Source organism: Hyperoodon ampullatus, assembly GCF_949752795.1.
Source record: "Hyperoodon ampullatus genome assembly, chromosome: 9".
NCBI lineage: Eukaryota > Metazoa > Chordata > Mammalia > Artiodactyla > Ziphiidae > Hyperoodon > Hyperoodon ampullatus.
The window spans coordinates 105,721,608-105,749,457 of NC_136922.1; the positions used below are offsets into that span (position 1 = coordinate 105,721,608).

Genomic DNA, 27,850 nt, shown 5'->3' on the forward strand with positions numbered 1-27,850 from the left:
ATGGTTTATCAATTTTGTTTATCTTCTCAAAGAACCAGCTTTTAGTTTTATTGACCTTTGCTATCGTTTCCTTCATTTCTTTTTCATTTATTTCTTATCTGATCTTTATGATTTCTTTCCTTCTGCTAACTTTGGGGGTTTTTTGTTCTTCTCTCTAATTGCTTTAGGTGCAAGGTTAGGTTGTTTATTTGAGATGTTTCTTGTTTCTTAAGGTAGGATTGTATTGCTATAAACTTCCCTCTTAGTACTGCTTTTGCTGCATCCTGTAAGTTTTGGGTAGCTGTGTTTTCATTGTCACTTGTTTCTAGGTATTTTTTGATTTGCTCTTTGATTTCTTCAGTGATCTCTTGGTTATTAGGTAGTGTGTTGTTTAGCCTCCATGTGTTTGTATTTCCTACAGATTTTTTCCTGTAATTGATATCTAGTCTCATAGCGTTGTGGTCAGAAAAGATACTTCATATGATTTCAGTTTTCTTAAATTTATGAAGGCTTGATTTGTGACCCAAGATATGATCTTTCCTGGAGAATGTTCCATGAGCACTTGAGAAGAATGTGTATTCTGTTGTTTTTGGATGGAATGTCCTATAAATATCGATTAAGTCCATCTTGTTTAATGTATCATTTAAAGCTTGTGTTTCCGTATGTATTTTCATTTTGGATGATCTGTCCATTGGTGAAAGTGGGGTGTTAAAGTCCCCTACTATGATTGTGTTACTGTCGATTTCCCCTTTTATGGCTGTTAGTATTTGCCTTATGTATCCTATGTTGGGTGCATAAATATTTGCAATTGTTAGATATTCTTGGATTGATCCCTTGATCATTATATGGTGTCCTTCTTTGTCTCTTGTAATAGGCTTTGTTTTAAAGTGTATTTTGTCGGATATAAGAATTGCTACTCCAGCTTTCTTTTGATTTCCATTTGCATGGAATATCTTTTTCCATCCCCTCACTTTCAGTCTGTATCTGTCCCTAGGTCTGAAGTGGGTCTCTTGTAGACAGTGTATATATGGGTCTTGTTTTTCTATCCATTCAGCCAGTCTATGTCTTTTGGTTGGAGCATTTAATCCATTTATATTTAAGGTGATTATCGATATGTATGTTCCTATTCCCGTTTTCTTAATTGTTTTGGGTTTATTATTGTAGGTCTTTTCCTTCTCTTGTGTTTCTTGCCTAGAGAAGTTCCTTTACATTTGTTGTAAAGCTGGTTTGGTGGTGCTGAACTCTCTCAGCTTTTGCTCGTCTGTAAAGCTTTTAATTTCTCTGTCAAATCTGAATGAGATCCTTGCTGGGTAAAGTAAACTTGGTTGTAGGTTTTTCCCTTTCATCACTTTAAATATGTCCTGCCAGTCCCTTCTGGCTTGCAGAGTTTCTGCTGAAAGATCAGCTGTTAACCTTATGGGGATTCCCTTGTGTGTTACTTGTTGTTTTTCCCACGCTGCTTTTAATATTTGTTCTTTGTATTTAATTTTTGATAGTTTGTTTAATATTTGTCTTGGCGTGTTTCTCTTTGGATTTATCCTGTATGGGACTCTCTGTGCTTCCTGGACTTGATTAACTATTTCCTTTCCCATATTAGGGAAGTTTTCAACTATAATCTCTTCAAATATTTTCTCAGTCCCTTTCTTTTTCTCTTCTTCTTCTGGGACTCCTATAATTCGAATGTTGGTTCAGCATTTAATGTTTTCCCAGAGGTCTCTGAGACTGTCCTCAATTCTTTTCATTTATTTTTCTTTATTCTGCTCTGCAGTAGTTATTTCCACTATTTTATCCTCCAGGTCACTTATCCATTCTTCTGCCTCAGTTATTCTGCTGTTGATCCCTTCTAGAGAATTTTTAATTTCATTTATTGTGTTGTTCATCATTGCTTGTTTCATCTTTAGTTCTTCTAGGTCCTTGTTAAACGTTTCTTGTATTTTATCTGTTCTATTTCCAAGATTTTGGATCATCTTTACTATCATCATTCTGAATTCTTTTTCAGGTAGACTGCCTATTTCCTCTTCATTTGTTTGGTCAGGTGGGTTTTGCCTTGCTCCTTCATCTGCTGTCTGTTTCTCTGTCTTCTCATTTTGCTTAACTTACTGTGTTTGGGGTCTCCTTTTCATAGGCTGCAGGTTCATAGTTTCCATTGTTTTTGGTGTCTGTCCCCAGTGGCTAAGGTTGGTTCAGTGGGTTGTGTAGGCTTCCTGGTGGAGGGGACTAGTCCCTATGTTCTGGTAGATGAGGCTGGATCTTGTCTTTCTGGTGGGCAGGTCCACGTCTGTGGTGTGTGTTGGGGTGTCTGTGGCCTGATTATGATTTTAGGCAGCCTCTCTGCTAATGGGTGGGGTTGTGTTCCTGTCTTGCTAGTTGTTTGGCATAGGGTGTCCAGCACTGTAGCTTGCTGCTCGTTGAGTGAAGCTGGGTGTTGGTGTTGAGATGGAGATCTCTGGGAGATTTTCGCCGTTTGATATTATGTGGAGCTCAAGGTCTCTTGTGGACCAGTGTCCTGAAGTTGGCTCTTGCACCTTTGAGGCACAGCACTGACTCCTGGGTGCAGCACCAAGAGCCTGTCCTCCACACGGCTCAGAATAAAAGGGAGAAAAAGAAAGAAAGAAAGAAGATGATAAAATAAAGTTATTAAAATAAAAAATAATTATTAAGAAAAAAATTTTTAAGTAAAGAAAAAAAAAGGGACAGACAGAACCCTGGGACAAATGCTATACAGAGAAAATCTCACACAGAAGCATACACATACACACTCACAAAAGAGGAAAAGGGGAAAAAATAATAAATCTTGCTCTCAAAGTCCACCTCCTCAATTTGGGATGATTCCTTGTCTATTCAGGTATTCCACAGCTGCAGGGTACATCAAGTTGATTGTGGAGGTTTAATCCGCTGCTCCTGAGGCTGCTGGGGAAAATTTCCCTTTTTCTTCTCTGTTAGCACATCTCCGGGGGCTCAGCTTTAGATCTGGACCCACCTCTGCGTGTAGGTCGCTGGGGGGCGTCTGTTCTTTGCTCAGCCGGGACGGGGTTAAAGGAGCCGCTGATTCGGGGGCTCTGGCTCCCTCAGGGCGCGGGGGAGGGAGGGGCACGGAGTGCGGGGCGAGCCTGCGGCGTCAGAGGCCAGCGTGACGTTGCACCAGCCCGAGGCGCGCCGTGCGCTCTCCCGGGGAAGTTGTCCCTGGATCCCGGAACCCTGGCAGTGGCGGGCTGCACCGGCTCCCGGAAGGGGGGCGTGGACAGTGACCTGTGCTTGCACACAGGCCTCTTGGTGGCGGCAGCAGCCTTAGCGTCCCACGCCCGTCTCTGGGGTCCGCGCTTTCAGCCGCGCCTCGCGCCCGTCTGTGGAGCTCCTTTAAGCAGCGCTCTTAATCCCCTCTCCTTGCGCACCAGGAAACAAAGAGGGAAGGAAAAGTCTCTTGCCTCTTCGGCAGCTCCAGACCTTTTCCGCGGACTCCCTCCCGGCCAGCCGTGGCGCACTAGCCCCTTCAGGCTGTGTTCACGCCGCCAACCCCAGTCCTCTCCCTGCGCTCCGACCGAAGCCCGAGCCTCAGCTCCCAGCCGCGCCCGCCCCGGCGGCCGAGCAGACGAGCCTCTCGGGCTGGTGAGTGCCAGTCGGCACCGATCCTCTGTGCGGGACTCTCTCCGCTTTGCCCTCCGCACCCCTGTGGCTGCGCTCTCCTCCACGACCCCGAAACTCCCCCCTCCGCCACCCGCAGTCTCAGCCCGCGAAGGGGCTCCTAGTGTGTGGAAACTCATTTTCAAATTAAAGATACTGTCCCCCACCTCCATCTCACTAACATATTTCTAATTTAGGCTTTTGTCTTTATATTAAAGTCTGTTGGAAGATATTTGTTTTATCTGAATTTGATTTCTAAATTTATTTGAAAGTGTTTGAGGGATGAATTACAAATGCATAAATGATCTCTAATACCCACAGAGCTAGACCTCACTCTGTTTCTACCTCATGTGTTAAAGTAATGACCTGGGTACCGAAATACTCAAATAAGTTCATCTTAGGAAGCAGTTGAAGGGGATTGGCTCAGCCAGACAGCTTTTCTGTTGACGGTATCAGATCAGGGTGTGCTTTTTATTATCCATGAGGGCAAGAAGCTCTTTGTGGTGAGGGCAGAAACATGGAAGCTCCAGTCTGGAGAAATGCCGGATCTTTATTCTATTGATGCATTGAAAAGGGGATTCTCAGTGTTACTGTTGATCACAGGTTTCCATGTTCTCATCAGTCAAAATGTCCAGTGCTTCAGAAGCCTGGAAATCTGATCTTGGATGTCCAGATAAATAAATTTCTGGTGAAGAACACATGCTCTGCATTGTTGTGGTCCGTGTTTGAAGGGGCAGCCAGATTGTCCTGAAGACACTGTCACTAGATATGCAAGGAATGATTAGTGTTCGGCAGACTTACACAGAGCAGGAGACATCAGAAAAATAATCCGAGCCTCTGCCTTCCCGTCCCCGTACGTAAGACCCCTCCATTGGCCAGCAAGCTCTATCAGCCAGCAGAACTGTGTTGACATTCGAAGATGTCAGCAACACACGGGACAGTATTTTCAGGCCCTGCCACAAGGCTGGGTGAGCCAGATGACAGCAAACTCAGAGGGCGTAGTGACAGGTACAGGTTTTCCCCGTGGACCGCAGTTGGCAAATCCACACAGAGTGGATGGCAGCTGCAGGAGAGTGGGATTTGACAAATTCGCCTGCCGCCTTGTTTTGAAATGTGTCAGCCTGCACTGAGGCATGAACGAGTGGGGTTCACACCTGCCCCCCGAGCAGGCCAGTCCCTCACACCCACCCTCCAAAGGGCTGCCTGTTGCTGGGCCTCTGGGGCTGGAAGGGCTCTGAAAGCTGCCCTTATTTCCTTTCCATTTCCTCTACAATTTACAGAGGAGACGAGGGGACCCCCAGAAGGCAGGTGACTTGCTCAGAATCATGCTGATTCTTCACGGGCCAGGCCTGGAATCCGGGTTTCCAAATCTGGTGTCCTCTGGGGTACCATTTGTTTCTGTTCTGCCCGTTCAAGCTCTCCCAGCTCCCAGGATCTCTGTAAGCAGACCCTTTGCCACCACCAGCTGTGTCCACTTGTACCTCATTCTCAGAACTAGTGCTCTGAGCTAGACATTCCGAAGAGGAACGGGATACAGTCCCGCCCCTAAAGACTGATGAGTGGATGGAAGACAGCTTTCTTCACCCTTGGCAGGTGGGGTCTCCTAGGGACTGAGTTCTTCCCATCCCTACTGCTGGGCTTTTGGATAAATCTTTTCTCCCCTCTCCCCAGGGTCTGATTACAAGTCAGAGAATAGCTGTGTCACTGGGTCTTTTGAGCTGAATTACAAATGGTCTCTAGTGGACCCGTCCCTTCTCCTGGTTCTTCTGTCTTAGCCTGAGATCTTCAGAGCGCCGCCCGACATGGTTCTTTCCTTCCCAGTGGGTCATGCGTCTGTGACAGCTACTCGTAGGGATCCCTGCACACACAGAGGCAGCCACCCCCCCGGTTGTCATTTGAGGGACAAAAGCCCACGTGCTGTCTAAAGCACTGACTATCAGGGCTGACGGCCCTTCACCTGGGAGCATCACCATACTGAAGTGTGACTGTGTCCAAAAACAGTCTGGACTTTGCTAGGCAGAGGACTCAGAGGAAGGCCCACTGTGATGGGGAGGACGCTCCGATCTCGGAAATCTGTGAGCACCTCACAGTCAAACAGGAGCAGGTTTTCTTTTACAGGGTAAAGAAGGAGGGTCACAGGGCTGGGCTGAACCTCGGGAGGGGAAGAAGGACAAGCGGGGGAAATGACCAGTGGGGTGGCGCAGGGAAGCGTCCCCCTGTGGTCCGCTGGTCCCCAGGAGAAGCTGTAGGGGCGCAGTCCATGTTCGGGGGGGTGCACTTGCTCAGGCTTGGTGTGAGCAGAGCTCAGGGACCTGGAGGGAGTAGGGGGGCCTGGCAGGCCTGGCCCGGGGCGGCAGCGGGCAGAGGAGCCCTCGGTCGGCTGTGTGACGGGGGCGGGTCTGAGACGGGGCAGTGGGCCTGGGGGAGGTGATGGTCCTGTAGCCGGCACAGGGCGAGGGTGGAGGTGGTGGGATCTGAGGGGAGGGACGTGGACAAGGTACGCGTTCCACAGAGAAGCCGAGTGGCTCTCCACGTGGGGCTTGATGGCAGGCCTCGCAGAGCTCAGTGTAGCCCCGCCGCAGACACCCTCGTGAGGAAGTGGTGTCGTGGAGAGAGTGCCTGGCGGGGCCAGCCAGCCCTGCAGAGGACTGGGCGCCCGCCTGACCTGCCTACGCCCAGAGGCCACTCCTCAGGTTCCTGGTCTGCAAAAGGAGGGACCCGGTTCCTTGGCATCTCAGGACCCTTCTGGCTCGGAGTCCATCAGGGCTCAGGATGTTACCTGGGCACGTGGACACCTCAGCTGTTGCTTGCACCTCAAGTGAAGCACTCCGGGCAAGGACAGCTGTGGTCAGGGGGCTGCTGTGGCCTCTATCTCTGTACTGTCAGTGTCCCAGCAGGAAACAAAGGGATTCATTCCCACCGCATCTAACCAAGGCTCTGTGCAGAAGGCGTGTCGGGGAGGAAGCCCAGCAGGCACTGCAGTGCCTGGGTCTCTGCTCCTGTCCCAGGTCGGGAGGGGCAAGGGAAGCAGGAGCGCCCGGCTCTCAGGGACACAGAGCCCCGTGGGGCAGGCCGACAGTAGCGGCTGGACTGTGTACAGGAAGCAGTGGAATCAGTACCCGCCCTCCCTTTCTCCCAGGCTTTGAGCTCCTGCCGGTGCGTCCACGGGGCAGCTAGAGCCCCATGAAGCCACCTGTGCAGGTGAGCCCGCCCCTCCCCAGCACAGAACAGGGTGGGAGAGATGCAGGGGGCCTGCAGAGGCACAAGGATGGCATCCAGCGTCTCCCCAAGTGGCACCGGGAGTCTCGGTGCCCAGCAGGTGCTTAGTTTATATTCTACTGAGTGGACAGGTCAGGTATGTGGGTGGGTGGATGGATGGAGGATGGACGGAGGGAGGGACAGACCGATGAACAAAGAGGTGGGTGGGTGCGGAGTGTGTGGAAACGACAGGCTGGAGAAGGGGTACCTGGAGATGTATCTACACTTCTCCAGTTCAGAGGATTCCCTTCACTTTCGAAGCATGTAAACTGCTGAGTAAGGCCTCCACAGTCCCTTGGACGCCACCCGCTCTCATTCCTCATCCTGACATCTGGCTCTGCATGGTAGCCTCACCTCAGACAGAAGGGAAAGGTCACGTGGCCTCTTCCTACGTTGAAAGTGAAGTTATGGAAATATACATCAAATAGGGACTTGTTTTACAGTCACACCATTCTTGTATTTTGCAAAGTGCAATCTGCCTGCGATATTTTTGTGCAATTATGTGGCTGCTCCGAGCGCATCTCAGGTGTGGAGCCGTACACTTGATCCCAGCAGCATTTGGTATTTGGTGTCATTTCAGTTTGTTCAACGATGCCTTCTATTAAAGAACATCTTTTTTTTTTAATTTCCCTCTCAAAGTATTTTTCTGCTCCAGCTTAATCCATGGAATAAACGTCACTGGAAAATGCCAGCGTTAATCGCGGGCTCTTTATTTCACTAGATAAGCAGGCCTTTCACTCCCTTGCCCTTTATTGCCACACAACTGTTAGAACCTTTGCCAGAATTTGGAAAACCAAGAAGTGACGGCACATTAATCCCTGCGAGAGAAGCAGTGCTCTATTAATATTTTATGGCAAACAAGTGGACTAATAAAAAATTCATATACTGCTCGGGAGGACTTACTGTATTTTGATATGAAGGCATGTTTGGCTGGAGATTCGTAAGAAGGTTGTAATATTTCCTCAGCCGAGCTGTGCTTTTCAGCAGCTGCTGTTCCCATGTGCTCGCAGGCTCGGCGTAACCCTGCTGCCGTCTGTCAGGGCGGTCCTCACCCTGTACTGAAATTTGTGGGTTCTGTGTCTGTCTCCCCACAAACTGTGAGCTCCCCTACGACCAGGCTTTGGGCCTCTGCCTTCCAGCACCTGGAACTCTGTCCACGCCGAGCCTGGACTAAATAAATGCTCTTTGAATGAATAAAGGTATTTATGGGCACATAAAGAGCTTTAGAATAAAGAGAAAATTGGTAGCATTTCTTCCAGGCATCTTGGCTTCCTGTTAATTGTTTGGTTTCATGTTCTTTTTAAAATGCACCTTTTACAGTTCTCAAAATATAATTATCTATTTTCTGTGATTATCAAAATGCTTCTGTATCTCACTTCATCTCAACATTGGATCAGTCCTTGTGTCTCTCAAAGCGCAGCTCCATCTCACCTGAGATTATTCTACCTCACATCCTATTCTCTCCTCTCCTTTAACTGCGGCCAAACTTCCCTTTATTCTAAAGCACCTTATCTGCCTACGAATTCGTTTATTCACTCAGAGAACATCTAGTGAGGGCAGAGGTGGAGGTAGGGTTAGAGATCTGGGATTACATGGCACGTGGAGTGTCCTCATGTGGTCTGCCCACCAGGCATCACTTGGGTCACTTAGTTTGGAGGTTCTCAAACTGGGGCACCATTGGGATCACCTGGGGGCCTCGTTAGACCACAGGTGGCTCAGCCCCACCCAGAGCTTCAGATTCAGTGAGTCTGGGGGGAGGCCTGAGAATTTGTATTTCCAGTACTTCCCAGGGGGTGCTGGTCTGGGGACCCCACCTGTGGACCACCAACTCCAGTAATTAAATGTGGGGTGCAGAGACCGTTTCCCCTCCAGTGCCGTGAGCTTTGGCGGACTTTTCAACAGATACCCAGTGCCACCATTTCTGCTCTGATCATTTCTCCCTGGACAGGCCCCGCCTCCTCGAGTATGGGTGACAACACGGAGCGCCTGCTGCCTGGGTGTACTCAGGCCACACAGGACCCATGGAGACGGCTCTCCCATCTCCGTCCATGCTTCTTGCAGGTGGCAGTGTGTGTGTGTGTGTGCATTTTATTTCCTCTATGGGTTACCTTTATAAACTTAAATAATACTCTTACAAGTTTCTCTCATATCACGTTAACTACAGACAAGAATTTGTAGCTCCCCAATTTGTAAGATGGATCTAGAAGTCCTGCCCTTTCCTACAGGCCCCTTCCCTGTCTCTCCCACCTAGAAAATTCAGTCTTTTTTATAATTTTTATATCATTGAGGTTGATGGCATTTGCATCCTGCCCTGAAACCATAACTAAATGTTCCTTATTTATCTATAGGTTGATTCTAAAAGACTAAAATCAATAAATAGCATTGACTTTATCTTAAGTAATTAACTCTCTTGGTAGAGCTAAGTAGCATCCTCTGATTGTGTCTCTTTTTGGTTGAGCTTTTTGTTCTTCCTGGAGTTTTTAGTTGTTTTTATTTTTTACATGAACTATTTGATTTTATCATACTCTCACTTTTTTTCCCCCACACTCTATCAGGTTTTCTCTTGCATTGGCTTTTTCTCCAAATCTGTGTCTCCAGGTCCAACTCCCCTGCCCTGAGTCTAGTCTGGACTAGTTATTCTTTATAACCTCCGCACTAGTGCCACCGTGAGGCTCCCTGTTACTCCTGTCCCACGTTGGAGCCACTGTTTCTTAGATCTCATGTGATCTTCTTTCTTGATTTACTTCCACTTTTGTCTGGAGTACATCCTCCAGATACTTTCCCAATGAAGAACCATGGGAAGTAAACTTTCTGAGTTCTTAAATATTTAAAAATATCTCTTTTTCTTACATCTGTTGAAAATTTTACTTATTTGTAGAATTGTAGTTTGAAAATCATTGTCCCTCGATTTGGGGGTATAATTCCATCTCACATTCAGTGTTGCTGATGACAAACCTGATGTTTATCTGATACTTATTCCTCTGTGAATCATGTACTTGTTTTTCCCTGTAAACTTTTAGGATGAAGTAACGTATCTAGATGTGGGTAGGGTTTCTCTGTTTTTTTTCATTCGTCATCTGTCTCATCCAGAGACTCTGAGATGACACTCCTGTCCAAGCACATTTCCCAATCCCACACTGTGTTGCACCTCAACCTCCAGATCCCCCAGATTTCTCTGGGGTTAACTCTGCAGGTACCTTGGGCTGCTGCTTTTCAACCAGGCTCGTCCCTCGTTACTCTTCTGTCTGCGTCCTGTCTTCTAGAAATGTGGTGAAACCTTTCCCGTTATCTTTATTAGTGTGGGTATATACCTATTTTACTCCTTCATTATCATTGCAGTTACGTTTCTGGAGAGAGAAGACATAAATAAATGTGATACACCCACCAACTGAAATTGGAAACTTTCAGTTACCCTTAATAACCTTCTTCTTATTTAAAAGGTCATCTCTGAACTATAGGAAATAATAATCACTTGCCATTCCACTACCCATTAGTAAGTAGTGTGGGTATTTTGATAAATTTTCCTGTGGCACTTATTTCTAGAAACACACACTTGTTCTTTATTTGCTTTTTTGTTTTTTAATAAGTCACCTTCCCAGCAGCATTTATTAAGTCTTCCTTTCCCCAATTGACACTTTTATTTAATATTAAATTCTTTTATTTATATATATATTTTTTAATTTTAAAATTTTTAAAACATCTTTATTAGACTATAATTCCTTTACAATGGTGTGTCAGTTTCTGCTTTATAACAAAGTGAATCAGTTATACATATACATATGTCCCCATGTCTCTTCCCTTTTGCATCTCCGTCCCTCCCACCCTCCCTATCCCACCCCTCTAGGTGGTCACAAACCACAAAGCTGATCTCTCTGTGCTATGCGGCTGCTTCCCACTAGCTATCTATTTTACATTTGGTAGTGTATATATGTCCATGCCATTCTCTCACTTTGTCCCAGCTTACCCTTCCCCCTCCCCGTATCCTCAAGTCCCTTCTCTAGTAGGTCTGCACCTTTATTCCCGTCTTGCCCCTAGGTTCTTCTGACCATTTTCTTTTTATTTTTTTTAGAGTCCATATATGTGTGTTAGCATACGGTATTTGTTTTTCTCTTTCTGACTTAATTGTCTCTGTATGACAGTCTCTAGGTCCATCCACCTCACTGCAGATAACTCAGTTTCATTCCTTTTTATGGCTGAGTAATATTCCATTGTATATATGTGCCACATCTTCTTTATCCATTCATCTGTTGATGGACACTTAGGTTGCTTGCATGTCCTGGCTATTGTAAATAGAGCTGCAGTGAACATTTTGGTACATGACTCTTTTTGAATTATGGTTTTCTCAGGGTATATGCCCAGTAGTGGGATTGCTGGGTCATATGGTAGTTCTATTTTTAGTTTTTTAAGGAATTCCACACTGTTCTCCATAGTGGCTGTATCAATTTACATTCCCACCAACAGTGCCAAGAGGGTTCCCTTTTCTCCACACCCTCTCCAGCATTTATTGTTTCTAGATTTTTTGATCATGGCCATTCTGACCGGTGTGAGATGATACCTCATTGTAGTTTTGATTTGCATTTCTCTAATGATTAATGAGCATTCTTTCATGTGCTTGTTAGCAATCTGTATATCTTCTCTGGAGAAATGTCTGTTTAGGTCTTCTGCCCATTTTTGGATTGGGTTTTTTGTTTTTTTGATATTGAGCTGCGTGAGTTGCTTGTATGTTTTGGAGATTAATCCTTTGTCAGTTGCTTCATTTGCAAATATTTTCTCCCATTCTGAGGGCTGTCTTTTGGTCTTGTTTATGGTTTCCTTTGCTGTGCAAAAGCTTTTCAGTTTCATTACGTCCCATTTGTTTATTTTTGGTTTTATTTCCATTTCTCTAGGAGGTGGGACAAAAAGGATCTTGCTGTGATTTATGTCATAGAGTGTTCTGCCTATGTTTTCCACTAAGAGTTTGATGGTGTCTGGCCTTACATTTAGGTCTTTAATCCATTTTGAGTTTATTTTTGTGTATGGTGTTAGGGAGTGTTCTAATCTCATTCTTTCACATGTAGCTGTCCAGTTTTCCCAGCACCACTTATTGAAGAGGCTGTCTTTTCTCCACTGTATATTCTTGCCTTCTTTATCAAAGATAAGATGACCATATGTGCATGGGTGTATCTCTGGGTTTTCTATCCTGTTCCATTGATCTATATCTCTGTTTTTGTGCCAGTACCATACTGTCTTGATTACTGTAGCTTTGTAGTATAGTCTGAAGTCAGGGAGCCTGATTCCTCCAGCTCAGTTTTTCGTTCTAAAGATTGCTTTGGCTATTTGAGGTCTTTTGTGTTTCCATACAAATTGTGAAATTTTTTATTCTAGTTCTGTGAAAAATGCCAGTGGTAGTTTGATAGGGATTGCATTGAATCTGTAGATTGCTTTGGGTAGTAGAGTCATTTTCACACTGTTGATTCTTCCAATCCAAGAACATGGTATATCTCTCCATCTATTTGTATCATCTTTAATTTCTTACATCAGTGTCTTAAAATTTTCTGCATACAGGTCTTTTGTTTCCTTAAGTAGGTTTATTCCTAGATATTTTGTTCTTTCTGTTGCAGTGATAAATGGGAGTGTTTTCTTAATTTCACTTTCAGATTTTTCATCATTAGTGTATAAGAATGCAAGAGATTCCTGTGCATTAATTCTGTATCCTGCTGCTTTACCAAATTCATTGATTAGCTCTAGTAGTTTTCTGGTAGCATCTTTAGGATTCTCTATGTATAGTATCATGTCCTCTGCAAACAGTGACAGCTTTACTTCTTCTTTTCCAATTTGGATTCCTTTTATTTCTTTTTCTTCTCTGATTGCTGTGGCTAAAACTTCCAAAACTATGTTGAATAACATTGGTGAGAGTGGACAACCTTGTCTTGTTCCTGATCTTAGTGGAAATGGTTTCTGTTTTTCACCATTGAGGACGATGTTGGCTGTGGGTTTGTCATATATGGCCTTTATTATGTTGAGGAAAGTTCCCTCTATGCCTACTTTCTGGAGGATTTTTATCATAAATGGGTGTTGAATTTTCTTGAAAGCTTTTTCTGCATCTATTGAGATGATCATATGGTTTTTCTCCTTCAATTTGTTAATATGGTATATCACGTTGATTGATTTGCGTATATTGAAGAATCCTTGCATTCCTGGGATAAACCCCACTTGATCATACTGTATGATCCTTTTGATGTGCTGCTGGATTCTGTTTGCTAGTATTTTGTTGAGGATTTTTGCATCTATGTTCATCAGTGATATTGGTCTGTAGTTTTCTTTTTTTCTTACATCTTTGTCTGGTTTTGGTATCAGGGTGATGGTGGCCTCGTAGAATGAGTTTGGGAATGTTCCTCCCTCTGCTATATTTTGGAAGAGTTTGAGAAGGATAGGTGTTAGCTCTTCTCTAAATGTTTGATAGAATTCGCCTGTGAAGCCATCTGGTCCTGGGCTTTTGTTTGTTGGAAGAGTTTTAATCACAGTCTCAATTTCAGTGTTTGTGACTGGTCTGTTTATATTTTCTATTTCTTCCTGGTTCAGTCTCAGAAGGTTGTGCATTTCTAAGAATTTGTCCATTTCTTACAGGTTTCCCATTTTATTGGCATAGAGTTGCTTATAGTAATCTCTCATGATCTTTTGTATTTCTGCAGTGTCAGTTGTTACTTCTCCTTTTTCATTTCTAATTCTATTGATTTGAGTCTTCTCCCTTTTTTTCTTGATAAGTCTGGCTAATGGTTTATCAACTTTGTTTATCTTAAGAACTAGCTTTTAGTTTTATTGATCTTTGCTGTCGTTTCCTTCATTTCTTTTTCATTTATTTCTGATCTGATCTTTATGATTTCTTTCCTTCTCCTAGCTTAAATTCTTATATAAACTATTCTGTTTTCATGTAAACCATTGTGATTTAAGGCTGTCCATCACTTGTAGACCTACTGATTGTTACACCAGTAAAAAGTCTATACTGTATCATTAGCAGCTTTTGGTATAAATCCCCTCTCATTAATCTTCCTTTTAAAATCATCTTGGCCATTTTTGAACATTTCTCCTTATATGTGAACTGTAGAATTATTTTATTAGAAGCTCACCTCTCAGAAAAGAAGCTCATTGGTCTTTCTGTTAGAATTAAATTCATTCCTTTAAAAAATATTAAGTATTTACCACATGTGAAGCATTAGGCAAGGTGCTGAAGAAATAGAAAGGAATGAAGTGGGTTCAGTCTCTACCCGCATGAAGCTTAAATCTAATCAATTCAGGTCTCCCAAAACTGATGATTATTTTGAAAGTTTCTCATGTTTAGTTTTCTGTTCCAGACATGTAGCATGTTTGTGTTCCTGTATCTTAAATGTTCTCTTTGTTTCATCATTTGTGATGGGTGCTACCTTTGTTTTTGTTTGTTTGTTTTTTGTTTTAAGAAAGAATCTTTTTTTTCTAATTTATTTAAATTTTATTTTTTTGGCTGTGTTGGGTCTTCATTGCTGCGCATGGGCTTTCTCTAGTTGTGGCGAGTGGGGGCTACTCTTTGTTGTGGTGCATGGGCTTTTCATTGCGGTGGCTTCTCTTGTTGCAGAGCAGGGACTCTAGGCGCATGGGCTTCAGTAGTTGTTTCACGCAGGCTCAGTAGTTGTGGCCCGCGGGCTCTAGAGCACGGGTTCAGTAGCTGTGGCACACGGGCTTAGTTGTGCCGCGGCATGTTGGATCTTCCTGGACCAGGGCTCGAACCTGTGTCCCCTGCATTGGCAGGTGGATTCTTAACCACTGTGCCACCAGGGAAGTCCGCTACCTTTGTTTTTAATCTTCCTTAAAAGATTTACCAAATGTTTATAATTCTATGAAATATTCACCTAATATTTATTTTATTTTATATTATTTTTATCACTTAAGAATTACTTTTCATATTTGCATTCAAATTCATAATCAAATTGATAGTAATTTTGGACTGGCTATGGATGAATTGGTTTTAGAGATCATCTTCTTACATGTTAAGCTTTTAATTTTGAGCCTTTAATTTTGAATTGCTTTTAATTTTTTGAACTTTTGAATTGGTATATTCAAGTAGAAGATATACTTTAAACAAGAAGATATTGGTTGTTAAAAACACATTGAGGTATTAAATACCATTAGACCCAGAACAGCAGAGAAATCTGAGGTCAGCATAAATTTGTATCGTCTCTCAAAACTTATTTGCTTATTACGGGATTGTTGTGGCATTTCTTTTTTCATAGATCTCTAAGAGTCTATCAGAATGTTTTCAGGTGTTCTGTTAGTTTCCCTGGAGTATGAAAACCCTTTAATCTGCATATTCACGTCTTAGCTATGTAGGCATCTTTCATGCTGTCTTTGGTGACTGCCTCTCTTCCCATCACTCTGGTACTTCCGTGAGGAGCACTTACGTTCTCATATGTGAGGATCATCTGCCGTCCTCCCTCTTCCTCTGGGACCCCTTCCTCTGCCTTCTGGGGGAGCTTCCCAAATTTTCCTTGATTTCTCTGGATCACTTTTCTGTAATTTTCAATTTCAGTTTCGTTAGTCCCCTCATGTCACCTCTTTGATCTCATCCTATATTTTTATAGTCATGTCCTTCTTGTGCATTTCTAGTATGATTTCCCCTTCTCGTCTGTATTGTTAGTCTGACCTTCCTAGTTCCCCACCTCAGAAAGGAGAGGTCCACCCACACCTGACATTTGGCAACAGACAAGACGTGAAGGTTACGTTCGGCTCCATTCCCTGAGCCTCCGGTGCTGGTTGAATCCTTCTCGGGTGAATTCGGGAAGGCGCATTCTGACCCGTATCTATCTGGGTGCCTCTGCTGGGCTGAGTTGAGATTTTTCTCTGCCTTTTTGGAATCTTTTTTTTTTTTTTGGACATTCTAAGTCAATTAGTGTCCATGACAAACTATGATATTGTTAGCACCAAGGTAGTGAAGGTCTGGCTCCCCAGATTTCTGGCTGTGCCAGCCCAACGTTTCTGAGGATCAGACAAAGGGGAAGAGAAAAACAGTTTCCTCCTGCTGCCCACTGGCTGCTTCATACGGTGAAGCAAACTCAGGCAACCAAACTTCGTCCACCTCCATCTGTGTTACAGCCGGAGGCTTTCAACGGTCATTTTTAGTGACGTTATGACTTTTCACCTTTCTGTGTATTTATAGGCACATTTAACGCAAAGTTGGTCAAGGCTGACTCCAATCTGCTAACCAGACGTGAGTGTGCGTGGCGTCTGCATGTGTCTGTGGAGTCTACACTCGACACGACCGTGTGGCGTGTGGGGCCGCCAGACAGGCCCTCCCCAAGACAGTCAGCGGGAACGTGACGCGGGCCTGGCCCGGGCCCTCCCCACGGGCCTTAGAGTCAGAGTCTAACAGCTTTGCAGTTAGGGAAGATGGAAAATGTGTTGGGAACCAGGAGACCTTCTCTTACTCCAGTCAAGGCTTTCTGCTGAGGGGAAGCTTCGTTAAGGGAGTCCCTGGTTTATTTTCCTTTCCATTAACATATGGTGTGGCTACGAAGCCTTACGTTGCAAAAGAATGTCATTCCATCCAAAGCATCGCTTCTCTGTGAGGGTCTACACCTCATCACCAAAGAGCTGCGAGCGCACCTTTAAAATCAGCTTATTCTTGGCACTGCTTTATCTTGGCAGGCAGACTTGATGACTTAAAATAACCAAAAATTGTTTGGCACCAAGTCTAGTCATTGACGCCACTCACAGAATTAGGAAATATTGCTTAGAAACGAGATGTTGCTGAACAGGTAATGAGACCTGTATGGCTGTGACGTTCTGAAGGCAGGTCAGGTGAGACGTTCCCAAGGTGTTTGATGAAGGGTAATGCGACTGGAAGCAAAGGCCCTGAAGCACCACTTACTCTCAGAGAGGTTATTATGTCATCTTTACAGAGTCCTTAACAATTTTTATTGTTTCAAGAGTTTTAAAAAAATATTTCTCATTATATTTCATCACCATAAAAGTCTCTAAAGGTGCCATCCAAATTCTGTGAAATTCCTGCTACACAGATGAAGGAACCGAGGATTCAAGTTCTATACAGTATTAGTTGTAGAAGCAGAGCTCTCCCAGCCTCTGCAGGAAGCTGCATCCCACCCCTTCGTCCAGCTGACAGTCCACACCCTGGCCAAGGTTCCACTGAACTAGGCAAAGTGGGTCCACATTTAACTCTCCTAATTTGCAGTACAATTATTTTTTTCCTCTGTAAATCATGTCCCATATTACAAATTAGGAAAGTAAAAAAAGAGAGAGCGAGGCTCTGGCACTCACTTTAACTGGGCATGTGGTTGCATTTCTAGGAAGTAGGAAACCTCTAGAAAGTAGCGAACCTCTGCAGGGTGACAGTCCTGACTCTCTCCAGCCCCGTGAAGCAGGCTTGCCGCTGCATCTCCCTGTTTTCTGGCGGCAACTTGAAACATGAACAATAAAGATGTTAGTTGGCCACACGACTGCATTGGTGCCACCAGCCCAGCCCCACCCCTGGGCCAGCCTCACAGCTCAGTGATGCTCTTGTGTGATTCGCTCCAAAGGTGTCACTCAGGAGTTTCTTACCAGAAAGAGAAGGTTTGCATTCATCTCTTTATTTCCAGTTAAAATGGTTCTCATATCGAGTTAGGACATGGAAACATGGAATAGTGTGTAATCACTGACTGTCTCTTTCTGGACCAAACTTTAGTCCAGCTCCTCTGAATCCTCTCCGCAAACAGGCCTTGACATTCACATCTCCAGGTGTGTTTGCATCACCCACTCGCAGCCAGGATCCTCCAACCCTCAATGTCTGATCACCTTTCTCAGCCCCACCTCCCCCAGAGGTTGTCTGGCCACTTGGCCTGCCTTCAGCAAGAGAAAGTTTGACCAGAAGCCCCTTTATCCCTGATGTTTCCTCTTAGTAACCGTCCATCCACTGGCCCCCACCTGCTCCTTGGCAGGAGGTTTACACTTTCCCTTGTTGTGTTTGGAGTTGAGCCCCATCTCCCTCCCACCGCGAAGCCCCGTTGTTTGTGGTCCTCACACCGATCGCGGGAGCAGCGAATGTAGTCAGCCTCACCTTTTAACATGTCAGAATAACTTCTTCTTTCATATTTGGCCTAAATGAAGATTATGCAAAAGAACACCATAAAAATGAGAAGGAGGCAAAGAATGAAGAAATATTTCCAGCAAATGGAAACAAGATGAGGGACTCCCCAAATTATCAGTAGTAGGAAAGCCACAGAAAAAAAGTCATCCTGGGAGATCGGACTTTGCCTTCCTTGATTTCATCCAGATGGGATGTATTTAAGTGCAGCCTGTCTCCGTAACCTCACATCACACCTGGACAGGAACGTCTGCGTCAAACAGATCCAAAAACGGGAGTTACCTGGGGTCCATCCACCAGGCCCTTCAGTGCCAGGTCCTCTTCAGTGTCTGTCTGACAGGGCGTAGAGCCCATCTATGACTTAATTAAAAATTAAAAGTGTTACATGTACAGCATGGGTTGGGCACAGACCGGACATGTCTCATGTCTGCAGACACGCAGGCGGATGGTCCCATCCCGTCGTTAGAGACATGGCTCCAGTCCTCCCGGCGGTGAAGTGGCAAGCAAAGCAGGAGCCACGAGAAGCCGCTAGAAGGATGTGTTACTTTCAGAGCAGGAACCGTGAGAGGACAGGGTGGGATCCTGTAAACATGCAGGCCCAGGGTCCCCGGAGCAGATGGTAAGAACAGAAACAGCTGGATTTCAGAAAATCACAGAAATCGAGAAGGTGGAAAAGCGTAAAAGCTGGACTGCGCTGAATGACTCTCCACCATGTGCTCAGCGAATTCATGGAGCCTGTGTCTCTCGCTCCAGGGCCTGCCCTCCCGACCCTCCCCGCCCCACGGCTCAGAGGCCTCCACCACCGTGTTTGCCACGTGCTCTTGACTTTGGTTAAATTAACAACAACTGTGATTAACAGGTAGATTCGAGAAATGGGCGCCACGGCGATTTAATCCCTTGGTTAGCTGAAGCCTATCTGAAAGCGCCTGGTTATTTAGACTCTTCTGTTGACAATAATTACTGAACTACTGGTTCTCCTTCCAGCTGGCCCGGCATCATCCAGTGAACGTGCTGCATCTTAGCGATAAAGGATCTTGTCAGACATGAGTCATCATTCTGAACATGAGATCTCATTACAGATAGAGTCAGGGCAGGCGGTGAGGCATGTGTTCTTGGGCCTCTAGAAAGAACAGTCTCGGAATTCACCGGAGGATATTATTTTTGTGCAGTTATTTTCCGTCATTTCCTTCTAACTCTTAAGTGTACATTTTTTCCTAACAATTCTGTTCTTGGAGGGCTCTGGGTAATTCAATTAAGGACTGGGAGCCCCAGTACCCTCCCCCCCACCCCCCCGCCACCGCCGGGTACACTGTGGGGTGTTCAGGTTTGGGTGAATGCGAGTGCGTGACATCTAGGGTGTTACATCAAGTCCACCAGGCGCCCAAAGCCATGAACCAGTTTCCCTAATTAGCTCGAGAATGCCCCTGGGAATTTAGGGAAAGGAACACTGAGGCTTCCCCAGCTCGGCCCGTGGGGAGGGGAAGGGGGAGTTATAGGTTAACCCTCCCTGAGGGGCCCCTTTCTCGGAGCCCTTCCTGACTCTTGCTCTGACGGCCTCTCAAGAGCCATCCTCACCGCTTCCAGCCACGTGGAGTTGCGATCTGGCTGGACCGTGACGAGAAAGCCGGGTCAGTGGGCAGCGACGCCCAGCATGACTTACAAAACCCGAGGGGCAGAAGCACAGGCCAGCCCCAGGGGACAGGTCTGACGGCTGGGTGTTGGCCCGGTGCAGGGGCACACAGCTCTTGGGGGGCAGCTGGGAGAGAAGCACACCCCCGCCAGCTTATTCCAGCACCGGTTCCTGCTGGGCCTCCCCTGGGGACTCATCGGCAGCACACTTTCCTGAGACCCCTGTCTCAGAACCCCACACGCCCCACATTGGCCCAGTGTCCAGGTTGGGCCAGTGTCTCTGGTCCCCGAGGGCCCTGCATCACTGCTCACCATGCATCTCGTGATTTCAGGGAATACTACATCACCATGGTCAAGTGGGCCACCAGCACCAAGGTCGCCGTGAACTGGCTGAGCCGGGCACAGAACGTGTCCATCCTCACCCTCTGCGATGCCACCACTGGGGTCTGCACCAAGGTATGGGGGAGGGGCTAACTGGACGGCGGGGAGCGTCCCCGGGCATGAAGGTCATCTCCGAGCCACACACACACTCAGCTCCTGGCTGGTGCAGGTGCAGCCTGCATGTGGGTCTCTGTTTGGGTGTCACCTTGTGGATGAATTGAGGACTGCTGCAGATGCGGGGCTGATCCTCTCAGCCCCCAGCTCACAGAGCTCTCACTTCCCTTTATCCTTGCCCACAGCTACTTCACACAGGGGCTGCTTCTCATTTTCCAGTTGACGTTTAGAGAGGGCCGGGGTCCAGCCTGAGGCCCCAGGACCCGACACTGCAACCTGGCCTGGCCGTTGCAGCCTCTCTGTCCCTCACTGACCAGAGCCAGCTGGTACCCTGGACGGCCGGCACCATGTCTGAAAGCCACCGGTGAGGCCAGTGTGTTCCTAGGGCCTCAGGCTGACTTAGTGGGTGGTTCCGGGCGCGAAGGGAGGGGAGACAGGGGGGAACGAAAATCTAAAGAGAGGCTTGGCAACCCTGCGAAGCAAGGGGGTGACCCACGGCTGTCCCAGCCCCTCAGGCGGCCTGCCCCTGGCCCAAGGGCTGCATCGTCCATGATCCCTGAGCTCCAAGGGGCAGGGCTCCTTGTGTTGGGTAAAGAAGCATCCATTAAAATCAGTTAATAAACCCAGGCAGTTCTCTCAGAAACTCTTTTTGGGCCCTAAATTTTTATTTCCCAACTGAGGAGGAGAAAGGCTTGCAGAGCAGCTGTGTTGTGACTTCGGGGCCCCAGACAGCAGCTCTGACCCCGCGGCCCAATGACGATCTTGAGGGGAGTCGCAGTGAGCTGTCGCTGAGACCAGTGTTCTCAGTGGGCCAGTGATTTACTCGATTTTTAATACAATTTAGAGCAGATTCCAGGTTATTCTGATGGGCTTCTTCAGGGGAAGGAAGGAAAGAGTGGACTCACAGCTGGGAAGCTGGGAATGGCTCGTAGCCCAGGTCTTCTGGCATCTGGACCCCCGGTCTTGCCTGCGGGGTCAGCAGTGAACCTCCAGCCTGCCCGTGGTTAGAGTCCCCAGATAAAGAACAGACCTGCCCCAGGGACAGGTCCACGGCCCATGCGGCTGAATAGCAATTCCTGGTGGTTTGGTTGGTGTGTTTGGTCTCCCATTATATGTCTTTCCACACAGCTCTCTGAGATTTACTTTTCATTTGCTTTTTAAGTCCTTTTAACGTTTTGGTCTGCCAGGATTGTTTTGAACTGGAAATTTGACACATGTACACACAGACACCCACGTACACGCACACATACACGCACACGTGCACGCATGCACACAAATTCGTAAAACAATGCAGCACCTGAGATTTGCCTTTAAATGGGCACATGCCACTAGATGGTCATTGGCGACCATCTAGTGGACGCGTGTGTGGTCATTGGTGACCGTCTGACGGGCATGTGTCTGGTCAGGGGTGACCACCAAATGGTAGAAATGTACCACCTTCCAAAGGATTCACACCCCCCGTGGATTTGTCCTCGTTGCTGGGAGAGTGACATTTTTCCTGTTCGGGGACACTTGTGCTCAGCTCTGAGCCTCATCATGAGACAAGGCAGAGCAGGGCCGGCCCCCTTCCTGAGTTTGTGCAGCTACCATGGAGGGGAATCCAATTGTTTCTACACTGCTGGTCACAGACACAATATGTGCGAAAACTCCTTTCTCTAATGCTCTTATTTCGTTTCAGAAACACGAGGATGAAAGTGAAGCCTGGCTCCACAGACAGGTAACTATTCCGCATGCAGATCCCACGCTGTCCGCCTACACCAGCCACCAGGTCCTTTCCCAGTGTTTACAACACGGCTTCTCACGTTAAATCCTACAGGAAGCCCCAGGTAGACACACACGTGCACGCGTGTGCACACACACACACATGCGCGCGCGCGCGTGAGGCTCTTGGGGACAGCAGAGCCACTCAGCCCACCTGGCTTCCCTGCGGCCCCAGCACCGCTGGAGAACTGTGGCCTCCATGGAAGAGGGCTGGAAAATCCCTGCTCTTGAGAACATGCGGTGTTCAGTGAGATCTCAGTTCTCAGTTAGGTGATGTCCCTTTGGTGCGTTGAAAGGATGAGTCCAAACAAGTTGCCTAGGTTTAACCTACTTCAGTCAAAGAAAATGGAACGGGGCTGACATTCCTGTTTTTCTCGGCGTGGGTCGTGGATGCCTCCTTTGAGGTGGATTCCGTGCAGTTCAGCTTGAGTCTTCCTGGGGACCTGACTTTAGAGCCTCCCCTGAATTTCCCGTCCCCGCCTCGGATAAGGGATGCACGTGAAACAGGCTTGAGGAACTGGAGGGAATCAAAGGAGACCTGCAGTGCTCACCCTGACAGAAAAATTAAACCCACACAAGAAATGAAACTCTCGACTCTGGTATTTTCTTTCTTCAATTATTTTTTTCTCATTCCACACCCTGAGGTTAGAAAGCACAGGTGGAAAGTTTTGGAAGCTCACTTCCTTCTTATCCTACTGAATGGGATGAAAATCGTCTGAAAATTCTGTGGGAAAAATCTAATCGGGTTTGAGTCTCAGAATGATGGTGGAGAGGGCACGGGTGTGCTTCTTTATTGATGGGACAGATTCCGTTTATGGGAAGGAACTGAAGCTGGACAATGCGACTGTTCCCAGTGGCTCTCCAAGAACATGCTAGAAACTCTGTGTGCACCTCTGTTATCTGTGGAATCAGCAATCTGGCCCAGCCTCCCATCAGTTATCTCAGGGGTGGTGCCCTCATCAGTGGGCGTGATTGCTTTTAAATATGTCCTGTTCCTGCTCTGTGCCAGCCTGATACAAAAGAGGAGGGCCCACTGTGGCCACTTTGGTTTTCCTATGTCCAAGTTTGGATGCCAAGTCCATGCTGAGAAGTATCCAGAATGAGATTGTGCTTGGGAGTCTTAAAGTATTCGTTGGGGAGTTCCACTGAGAAGTTCTTGAATGCCACCTGGACCAATGATACAAGCACAAGTATCAGAAGTAATATGACGTTCCTCTTATAGTCACACAAAATGCCAAAGACGTTGAGATGAAAGAGTCAGAAAAAAAATCCATTATATACGTAGTCATCTGTTCAACTAATACGTATGGATTGTACCAGGCACCATGCTAGGCTTTGTGGATTTCAAAAACAATCCACCACTTCCACAAAGTGCATGTCAGCCACCTTCTGGTGGAATGGTGTTCCACGGCGTGGACGTACCACGGTTCATTCATCCGTTGATAGCATTCAGGTTGCTTCTGCCTTTTGGTGCTGTGAATAGCCCTGCCAAGAACACGATGCTGAGTGAAAGGGGGCCGCCTGCCGTGTGACTCCACTTATGAGAGATGCCCAAGTCAGCAAAAGTACGAGCAGGAGGCTGTTTGGTGGCTGCAGGGGCTGGGAATCTGGGGTGGGGGATAACAGCTTGATGGAGGCTGGGCTCGACTGGGGGTGATGGGAGTGGTTTGGAACTGGACAGAGCTGGTGGTTGCCCGACATTGTGAATGTGCTGGATGCCATGAAGGGCTCACTTGTATTAACATGTTAGTTTGTGTCATGCTCGACTTTTTAAGAAATGAATCTGCTAGAGCAGCAGCTCTCCAAGATGTCTTGGTGTAGAAAGGGAGAGAGCTGCACGGATCCCCAATTGTGGAATGTGGGCGGAGTCCTAGACTCTGTCCCCAGGGCATGTGGAAGGGCCGTCACAGGGCTGGGGGTGGGCATGCATGGGGCCCCGAGGCCCAGCTGCGGGACTGGGCCTCAAGCCACATGCGGTCTGTGTCTGAGTTGGAGGAGGGAGGATGGACTTACCAAAGCAGCCAGCGGCTTGTTTCTCACGGGGCAGAGGGCTGTGGGAAAGCCAGGGTCAGAGGGTCCCCTCCTGCCCCTGCCTTCCTGTCCGGCACTCACGGGACCCATGTCCCCACTGGTCACCTGTGCTTTGGGCCTGGAACTGTCGTCCTCGTAAGCTCTGCGGACAGGACACAGAGACACTGCCGTGGGCAAGACTGTTGTGTATTTTCGGAGCACACATGCCGTCACCCACCTAAGAACACCAGCCAAGCACCGGATTAGCAGCCTGGATTTGGGAAACCAGGTCGTTCCAAACAAAATCAAGTCAGCACTTAAAAACCAGCAGAAAGTAAAAGTATAATTCTTACACTTTTAATATGTAAACTTTAAAGCACTTATTAGGCAACAGCTAGCATTTTTAAACAGCCTTTGAAACATACATAGTCCAGCCAGCGGCTCAGGGTGCCAGCCGCCCCCAAGGCGGGCACAGGACCCCACGGAGCCCCGCCCTGCCAAGCACCGCTCAGTCCGCGTCTCCATCTGTTCCTTCAGCGCCGTGGTCAGTAGGAAACCCGGTTTCAAACAGTTTCTCATGACGTTCCTTTTGAAGAGATTTTTCACAAAGCAATCTGTGGACCCTCTTTTTCAAAAACAAGCTGTCTTGTTGCTGCATCCTTCACGACCCTGTGAGGTCCTGGGGGGCGAGTTAGGAATTTATTTTAGGCCAACCTGCCATCTGCCACCGGGGAAGCTGCTGGCAGCCACTTCATGCACGTCATCACAAAGGGGCCGCAGGGCTCACCCCCGCTGCCCAGGGCCGCATCAGAGGAGGAGAGGGCTGGGCTCTGGACGGTTCTGCTGACCCTGGGGAGACCCAGGGCGCAAAGACCATGGGGTCTTCTGAGTGCTCGTTGCCAGGGGAACGGGGGTGGGTGAGGGCAGTCCTGGGGCCGTGGTCTGAGCCTCTCTTCCCGCCCCCCGCCGTGTTTTCCTCCCACCTCCTTCCTAGGCCTCAGCGTGGACCCCTCAAAGATCCCCCACGAGCCCACAAAAAGAGGGTGAAGACCCACTAAGTTCCGTCTCCTCTGGGAATACTCCGGAGAAATAGGCAGCCCCTCCACCGCACACACACACCATCACTGCTGCCGTGACCTTCAAAGTGGGTCCTGGGGCAGGTCCACTAGGGGCCCAGCAGGCCCGAGGCCATTTGGGGTAGAACCCGGGACCCATCTTTGTGTTTGAAGAGTCACTCCCGCAGGTCAATTTCTGACAATCTTTCTTCTTTAACCAGAATCTTGGTTTTGTGATTTCAAAATTCAGGCAGGGAGATTGACCAGATGAATGTATCTGAACCATAGAAAGAATGGGCAGAAAGTCTACAAATAGCTCACGGAAAGTCTTTCACCAATAAAAAGGACTCATTCTTCATAGATCTGCTCGATTGGAGGTGGAGAAACCAGGCAGGGCCTGGTACGATAAATACCCTGTTACCCAGAGGGCTAGAAACGCTTCTCCTCAAATCCAGGAAAGTCAGAACCAGGATTAAAATCCAGGTCTCCGAGTCAAAAGTCATTGCACTTTTTCACTAAATATACATCTACTACATGAGAAACCAAGTCTCAGAGAGGTTCAAAGGCTGGTCCTTCACTTGCCGGCTGTGGAATGTTCCCAGGATCAATGTAAAGATGACATTGCAATGCTTGAGTCCTTCTCAGTGTAAAAGCAATGTTTCAGGCCTGAATTAATTATTTTTTATATTTACTCATAGTATATTTCTCTGCCAAAAGTACAAACGTTTCCCCAGAAAACAGAAGCAGTATTGCGGTATCCATCCTGCAGTTGGCAAATAAAAGTACATTTAAAAAGCCAGATTTACTGCTGGTTTTTCCATTTCCTCTATTTTTAAATACCATACTTCCAACACTAAATAGAAAAATAAATATTTGCAGATTAAAGGTTTCATTTTACTGCAAATATTCATGAAGATGAAATGTCACTTTAATCACATGTTGGTTTATTTCTCTGGGCATATCATATTTGCATGTATTCATTCACTGCAGGGAAATGAGTTTCCCTCGCGCCAGCTGGGGTTTATTTACCGTTTGTTCTCATTCACGTTAGCGTGGCGCTCCTTGAATCAGAAAATGTGTATCGTGGCCAACTAATCGGTGTTCACGGATGGAAACTTTCAAGCTGGAGCTTCCTAAACTGAGACGCCCATCCTTCTTGCCTATTAAGGCGACAGCCAACCCGCAGCGGGTGGCTGGGGGCTGAGCGGTGGCTTCTCAGCTTTGGGGGTGAGGGCCGGGCCAAGATGCAGCAACACATGCTGCAGGCGCTGGCTTTGAATGCAGCCTGGAATCCTTCCCCCCGGGAAAACTGGGGATGCTGACTTTGTTTCCAGGGGAAAGTGACAGTAGATCCAAGCAAACGTGCCATCTAGTGAATGCCCGTGTGGAACTTCCTTCTCGTTGGAAGCCGTGTAATAAGCCCAGTGAGTCCCTGGGAATAGCGTGTGCTCTCACCTGCGTCCTAGAACGTGCAGAATCTGTCCTTGTTTGCTGGGGGGTTTTCTTTCTTTCTTTTCTCTTGTCTTCTTGGTGGGTTATTCAGTATGAGGTGGATTTTATTAAATAAAAGAACAAAAGGCAGGATGGAAAGACTAGAATTCATTTTTAGGCAACATCAGGTTTGTGATTGTTCAGAATTATGATAGATAGTAAACAGCCCTGGTGATATAAATGAACTTATTTACAAAACAGAAATAGACTCACAGACATAGAAAGCAAACATGGTTACCAGAGGAGATAGCGGGGTTGGAGGGGAGATAAATTAGAGGTTTGGGATTAATATACACACACTACTATGTATAAAGTAAATAAACAACAAGGACCTGCTGTATAGCACAGGGAACTGTCTTGTAATAACCTATAATGGAAGAGAATCTGAAAATATATATATATATATAACTGAATCACTTTACTGTACGCCTGAAGCTAACACAACATTGTAAATCGACTATGTTTCAGTTTTTAAATGGTTTTTAAAAAAATGCCCCTGGAGAATTTTGCAGGGGCCACAGGTAAGCGGGGAGCCCAGCCCTGCACTTTCCTAGTGCTGAGTTCCTGTTTGACTTGGTGAGCTGGGTGTCCTGTGAACCAGGGGACGCCCATGTGTCCGCCTCTGCTTAGGCAGTTGGCTCTGAATTCCTCTGAATTCCTCATTATTTTCTGAGGAAACTGGAGGTTTGACTCGTGATTCCCGAGGAGACTAAAGGCCCCACACAGCCTTTAGCCTTTCAGCTGCGTCTCTCATTGGCGATTACATGGAAAGTGTATCTCAAAATGTAGTTTATCCTGGTTCAGCCCCTCAAAACAGTCTGTAGACTTAACCGATGGCTTTCGTCCGCAGAACGAAGAGCCGGTGTTCTCCAAGGACGGCCGGAAGTTCTTCTTTGTCCGAGCGATCCCGCAGGGGGGTCAGGGGAAGTTCTACCACATCATGGTGTCCTCCTCCCAGGTGAGCTCCCTAGTTTCCTGCTCTGCTGGGGGGTGCCCTGGGGGCCTTCTCCCCCCCCAGCAGGGGAGCTAAGTGCTCCCTGGGGGAAGCCGGGCCCTGAAACTGGAATGCGGGTTCCCACGTGGGGACGGACGGGGCCTTCATGAACCAGCCGTCCTGACTGGGCAGGGGTGGCGTTCGTGCCTCCTGTAATTGCGCAAAAATACGAAGACCCATTGCTGGGTCTGAGCACAGGACATGTGTGTGTAGACCGCTTTGTTTGTCGATCCGCCCGCATTGGCCTTTCCTCCCTCTGCTGGGTCCTGGGGGCCTGGCCCAGTGTCCTCGTGGCCCCAGGGCATCCCACCTCCATGGTCAGCCAGATGCACTGCCGTTCCCTGTGCTGCAGCCACGGGATAAGAGCAGAGCATCACTGCGCGGGGAATGTGGGAGCTGCATGTGGGTGCGTGTGGAAAGAGCAGACAGCCTGGTGAATGCCACGTCCCGCAGAGCGGGCCCTGCCCC

At 47.2% G+C, this 27,850-nt stretch overlaps 1 protein-coding gene across 5 annotated transcripts in view; it reads left to right on the top strand.

Moving 5' to 3' along the window:
• Nucleotides 1-27,850, top strand: part of DPP6 (dipeptidyl peptidase like 6) — a gene marked incomplete at both ends in the record, with an annotated part of 1,060,012 nt that overhangs the window by 947,811 nt on the left and 84,351 nt on the right. For all 5 annotated transcript variants that reach the window (XM_079711771.1, XM_079711773.1, XM_079711770.1 and 2 more), the window contains 3 exons: nucleotides 19,909-20,032; nucleotides 21,750-21,788; nucleotides 27,239-27,346. In XM_079711771.1, the coding sequence (XP_079567897.1) occupies nucleotides 19,909-20,032; nucleotides 21,750-21,788; nucleotides 27,239-27,346 (271 nt within the window). The remainder of the gene's footprint in view (nucleotides 1-19,908; nucleotides 20,033-21,749; nucleotides 21,789-27,238; nucleotides 27,347-27,850) is intronic.